Below are 6,764 nucleotides of genomic sequence, written 5' to 3' on the forward strand. Positions count from 1 at the left end.
CTCTAAAGACAATGTTTGCCTCCTCCAACGACTTCCTTCACATTCCAGCACAATGTGCAGGAACCAGCATTTTCTCTGTTTAAAGCACTTCTAGGAAGAGCTGCAGTGAGACCCAATTTACACAACTTCCCAGGCTCCTGATGGATGGGGTGACCAACGTGTGTTCCTGTTTTGCAAAGGAAAACACTCATTTCCCCACAATCAAAGGCTGGCATTTACAATGAATCAAATTCTGCCAAATTCTCCATCTCCTGGGCCCCAAGAATATCCAGAGATGAACAGATTTGACTTTATACAAAGTGAATTAGCAGCATAGTTGTGCCTAGTAGCACCATGCCTTAGCCTTACAAGAAAGTGCTACGGTACTCTACTGATGGTAAAAATGATCAAACACAACCAAAACAAGCTCTCCCAGCAAGTGCTCTTTAATCAGTTCCCTCTTCCTGCATTAGAGCAGCACTCTAATTTGCAAGCTTTAGAATAACTTCTGCATTCACCAGACATGTTAAAAGACAATTCCATCCAAGTGGTTTTTACACGGGAGCAAACAATGAGGAGATAATATACTGGCATTTATCTCTGACCAGCATTTCCAGAGCTTGAACTTGCTGTATAAGAACAGAAGATAATCAAACAGAGGCAGAGTGAACAAACTGTACCTGCCTTGCTGATGTAAATGCCCCGTTGTCCAATACCAGAAAAAAAAAAATCAGTGCTGGATTTCGGAAACCATATGCAGGTTAAAGGGCACCATTCTTATCTAGTATTCCACCCAAAGGACAATGATTTCATTTTATAAAGATCATTAGTCAGTGAAATATATATTTTAGAGAGTTTCTAGTAGGGAATATTATTTTGGCAGTCACTGGAGTGTACCAGATGGTTCATTAACATAGGCTAGACAAGTCAAAGGCTTTCAGAATCATTTAGAAAATGTCAAACAGAAACAAGAACACTGTCACTTTTTATTAGAATTAACTACATCATACCCTGGACACAGATTTCACCTTGGGTCAGAAAAATTAATACAGAATTATATGAATTGTGTAACATAGTAGGTTAAAGATAGGGCTTCCTCTTGGGACTCATTTGCTAGCAATATATTATGGTCTTCTACTTTAGGAATCCTCAACCTTTCTTTTGTTAACTATGAAAAGAGCTGACCTTGCTCAGACTCCATTGGTGTCTAATTGATTTGAGGTATATGCGGAATTTCAACAAGACACTCCACTAAAGCTCTTTTGTGATCATTTTCCCAGGAAAGTTGGCAAAAGGGTTCACTGAATATTCAGCAGCTTGTAAAGTATGCTTTTGTCAGGAGGCAAAAAAAATGCATCCATTTAGTGAGACACTGACTTCACAAACAGGAATTAAAATGCAACTGAATTGTTACCTTTTTTTTTCTATTATCATTCAGATGTCAAAAATCTCGAGAACTTCCAGCTTGTAGAAGGTGTTCAGGAACAAGTGAATGCTGCTCTGCTGGACTACACAATGTGTAATTACCCACAGCAAACAGACAAATTTGGGCAGCTTCTCCTGAGACTACCAGAAATCCGGGCCATCAGTATGCAGGCCGAAGAATACCTCTATTACAAACACCTGAACGGGGATGTGCCATGTAATAACCTTCTCATTGAGATGCTGCATGCAAAGAGAGCATAAATTATACCCATTAGAGCTTCTGCTTTCAAGGAAAAGAAATTATTCTGAACTGCTCCAAGCAACACTAATTAAAACGTGGTTTTAAGACTTTGCAAAATGGTATAATAATCAAATACTAATAGTAAATAAGTGATGTATCAGGGTATTTGTATTGCAAACTGTGAATCATATGCTACACATCCCCAAAGGAATCTATGTAGGACTTTATACTGGAGTGAACTTACCAAGTGGATACCATCACCAATGTCAACGTGAAAAAGGACAGAATGATCATTGTATATTTAACTCTGCTGATTGGCAGCATGAAGAAACCTAGGTGAAAAAAAACTGATTGTATTATTGAGCTAAGACGGTGGGGAATTTGAGTGCACTAAATTCCTTCACTGCATAGAAGGACTCGTGAAACAGTTACAACAGATGCAAAACTGCATCTACAGCATCTTCTGTCATCCTTACAAGGACCCAACACTTACTTCTGCTGTGCTGAATGATGTGGCATCCATTGAACAAGCTGTAAGAGAGAGCTGGCCTCGGCCACGTGCTGTGTTCTGTGGCCACCAAACCCTCAGAGGCCAGGCCTGCCTGCAAACTGCTCCTAGGAAGGGTCTGGTAACCAGTGAGCTTGGCATTCTTAACTGTGTTCTGAGTTGTTTTGTCATGTGTTCATGTTGTTCTACCAGGCAGTATCCCTCTTCTACTGCTTTTATCAGTTAAGTAGCTAAGGAAAAAATTCCAAAGTAAATCAACCAATTCAACTGCATACTCAATCAGGGCAGCAGCTAAAAGATGGCTCCACTATATATTCATGGCTGTTTCCAAATAAAGGAAATAGAGATATTTTAGCCATCCCAAACAACACTTTATTTTGAAAAAAAACCAGAAATTAGGAAACCAAAGAGAGATGTTAAAAAAACTAAAAACAAATTTTTAAAAGAATTTTGTAATAAAAGAAGCGACAAGTGAATTGTACGACTGGATGATGCCATGGAGCTTAGTAAGAAATTATCTTAAAATTTCCAGTAATTTGGGAACTAAATTTCAACTCAAACATCCAATATCTAATGAAACTTCCTGTTTTTAAAGTTAGGCAATACACCTATTTTACACAAAGAAAGAAGAGTGATACTGCTGTGTCTATGTAGGCCAAAGTCTGCTGCAGAACAAATATTAGAAAAGAACAAACACTTCTCTCTCTGTCCAAATGAAGATATCAGTATTAACATGTAGTGCCACATTTATAAGTCTTGCCTTATTTCATTACCATTAAAGGTAACTGCGCAGAACTGCGCTGTGTAGAACAACATATATTTCAAAATAAAGTATTAATCTCTAACATTAACAAAAACATAGTGTTTACATTCTTTAGGTCCTGTGGGGAAAAAAACTGTGATAAAATTGCAGAGCAGTGATTTCCTTATTATTTCTTTTAAATTGGTAATTATTTTACCAGTACTTAATTACTGTATGTCGTGAGACACTAAAATCAATAGGGGTATTTCATTTTGACTTTAATTTTTGAGATTATCGGCTGCACAATCACTTGTAGAAACTGTATAAAATCCTAATACTTAAATTTTTTTCATGAAGATTGCTGGCTTTTGAATAGTTTATTTATATTGTATATGATAGTTTTCACTGTAGACAATTATGATGCTAATTTATTGTTCTTTGGTTTCATCTTTATATAAGATATAGCCAGAATGAAGAAGCCAAATATATGTGTTTACTGTAGCATGTCTTCAACTTAGTGGAACATAGTTCAGGGACACAGAAGGGTCTTTACAAATTAAAATCATTCACTTGATTAAATGTCTGTAAATCTTCATAATCCTAAATGTAGTTTATTTAAATCTATTGTAAATTATGTGAGTTACAACTTTTTCTGTTTCTGTGAACTTGAAAAGGTGCATTTCTCTCATTTTTGTCCAACCATTCATCCATTGTATACCAAAGACATCAGTTATTACATCTGCATTAGTACGAAGCACACTATTTTAATTGCCTGTATTAATCAGCTCTAGTATTCTGTCCATGCATAGGGTACCAACACAGCCAAGTCAAGTGTCTGCAACTCCTACATGCCTGTCTTGTAGCACAGCACACACAGCACAAACGTACAGTGCTCCAGACCTCGAGCAAACGAGCACAGCACCTCAGCATCTCCCAGGGCAGACAGAAGCATTATTTAAATACCAGCATTCTCCCTCAAACAAACAAAATTAACAGTAAAATGCAGGTGGCTGTGAAATGCACGAACAAGATTAGTGTGGTTATTCTTTCCTTTTCGAAAGAAAAACAAAGCATTAATTAAAGTGTTTGCATTCTGTATTTTCTCCTTTTTTTTTTCCTGTTGAAATGCTACAGTGAACCTCACTGAATACTAGGGAAAAAGCAGAAAAAATATGGCAAACTATTCACAGCACCATTACCCACACACAGGACAGAAGAATTAAAATAAGAATGTAGAAGAAAGGAACAATTTAGGTTAATGGAAATGGTTCCAGATAATCAAACATATATTTGCCCACATCCGGGGTTCCAAGAATCCCATGGTATTGCCCGAAGTACATGAACAAAGCAAAACAAACCACAAAAAGAACCCGCTCATGTTAATTGTTAACTACTTTGTAACCAAGCATTTTCTTCTGACTGCCTTATTGATTACAGGATATATTAGTAAAAGCAGACTAAAATTCAAAAGGTTTGGCTTTGGCTGGTTTATTATAGTTGTTCTGTGTTTGTAAACAGACAATCTGTAAAGTCTGACTATTTGTATTACAGATGTTCTGCAGCTGCCTTGGATTTAAATCCATGCAACTCTTAGAATGTGCAGTGAGTTACTTGTTGAAGTTGAAGTTCTCTTACTGTATCAGTGAAATACATATTGTCATGTCAGTTCTTGCCAGAGTTTCTCATCACCAATGGAATTTTTTTTCAGTATTTCAATAAATATTGATATGCCCGTGCTGATTACTTTATAATTGTCTTTATAATACCATCATTCCAATGAAATGAAGCATCAGTCAAAAATCAGTTACTCAGAAGAGGAGGGTAAAATGCAGGAGAAATATGAGCACCAAAGAGAATTTGATACAAGTGGAAGACACAAGTTTGGAGATGAGCACCTTCAAAAGCTCAGACAGCAATGGTGACATTGCCTAGGCTGAAGCCAAGTAAATACAGCTAAAACAGTTTAGAAAAGCTGAATTTCTAATCAGAAAGAAATTTACCTCTTAATACTTTCAGATTAATACCCATGATCTCATACCGCACATGTAATTTTCACTTTACATGTACCCATAAAGAGTTAAGCAGCCAAATCATCAGGGAGGGAAAACGACAGAACAAAAGAAAATCAGGTAACAGGATCCAGCAGAGCTCAGGATAACCTCTCAGCAATGTAAATACATGGCAGGGCCAGGGGCAAATCCACAGCTTCCAACACAACTGCCAGTGCAGGCTGCCAAGGAGACAGATGTTACTGCTACTAGAATAAAATATTTTCCTAAAGTTGCCCTCTGGCTCATTTGATTGCTGTTCTGAGAGCAGGAGGTGAAGTGGTCCAAGAGAGCTTGTCAGCTGTACCCTACTGTTTTGAGATCGAGTCCAGTGCTTCCCCTGAACTGTCTGGTAGTTGAAACAGGGCTGTTCTCTCAGGAGCCAAATGTTAATGCTTCAAGGGAAAAAAAAACAGGGCTATAATTAGTTATTTACAAATCCTGCACTTGAATGAAACAAAGCTGGTTTAGTGTTGCAATAAAAGCAGAGTAAAACACAGAGGATTTGGTGGCTCACAAATGAGGAAGAATTATTTTAACTTCTAGGAATGATAACTGAAACTCACAGTTTTGCAGAAGACCCAGGGGAGATTTCAGGTTGATATTTTAGATAGTTTTCCTTACAAGAGATATATTTTGGTACGATATATTTAGTATACACACTACATGTTTAAAGTATGAGGGGATTTATTTTTAACTGAGTTTGACACTGCTTCTGGAACAATCTGCTGTATGTTTTTATTGGAAGCATGGAAAGAGTGAGTTCAATGTAACACAGGTCAAGTCAGTACAATACTTGGTGATCTTGACAATTTCCTGGAATACTGAATAACACTCTATTAACCCCTACATTGAAGCCCATAGTCTAAATACATCATGAGAGCTTTAACAATATTTTTACCTTCTCTGACAGAGTTACTGTTTTTCCAGGGAAATTCTATATAGTTACATCTGTCAGAATTTGGAATGGCAAACAGCATTAAGCTAACAGCAAACCAAGAAAGTTGCAGATAAACTCCTAGGGGCAGAACCTAGAGACATATTACACTATGATACTGGCATGAGCCCAAATATTTCTGTGACAGTCAAGCAGATTCAGTTGCCCTTGAGCAGAAAAAAAAAGATTCATTTTCTAAGGGCAACTTGTCAACAGAAAAACTTTTCCTAAATAATAAAGGCAAAAGGGGACCTGACCCTCAGATGGAGTATGGAGCTGATGTCTCCGCTCATGCCAGTGGATCTCAGCAGAAGGCAGCAGCACTAGAAGCTACTTGATAGTTACAGTCTGGTCTGGCACACGTTGGTGGGACAAGATGTAGATTCTCTGCATCAAACACACTTTGCAAACCTTTGGGTTTGCTCCAATACATAACAAAATGCTCTCTATTTTACTGACACTTTCGAAGTCTGGCACACCAACTTGGACTTGCAATACTAGGTGAGTTTTCACCATAGCCCCAGGAAGGTTCTTACCGATTTCCATTTCACTGTAACTTCTCGAAGTCCTACAATAACTGCTGTGAACTGTCCTGTGCGTGCCCCAGGGGATAATTCAGACTTGAGGTAAAGCAAGGTGCTGAAGCACAACCTCCTGATGCTGTCGGTATTCATAGGGGCCTAGACCACTACTGCCCTGCCTCAGCAAGGACTGCAGGGCTTACCATTAGCTGCTAATAAATCAGAAGCCAGAACAAACAGCACTGGAGTCACAGTTGTGTCTATTGACATCTTGCCCTCCCTGTCTTCAGGATCAGGGTGTAAATAGGTGAAATGCCTCTCAGGCTGAGGTGCAGCATGTCAGATGCTTCCAGGAGCACCGAT

General features: G+C 38.2%; 1 protein-coding gene across 1 annotated transcript in view; it reads left to right on the plus strand.

Moving 5' to 3' along the window:
- Positions 1-1,665, plus strand: part of NR5A2 (nuclear receptor subfamily 5 group A member 2) — an 85,192-nt gene extending 83,527 nt beyond the window's left edge. Inside the window, exon 8 of the mRNA XM_062497457.1 lies at positions 1,418-1,665. Within this exon, the coding sequence (XP_062353441.1) occupies positions 1,418-1,665 (248 nt within the window). The remainder of the gene's footprint in view (positions 1-1,417) is intronic.
- Positions 1,666-6,764: the final 5,099 nt, after the last annotated feature.

This window comes from Cinclus cinclus, chromosome 8, assembly GCF_963662255.1.
Source record: "Cinclus cinclus chromosome 8, bCinCin1.1, whole genome shotgun sequence".
Lineage (NCBI taxonomy): Eukaryota > Metazoa > Chordata > Aves > Passeriformes > Cinclidae > Cinclus > Cinclus cinclus.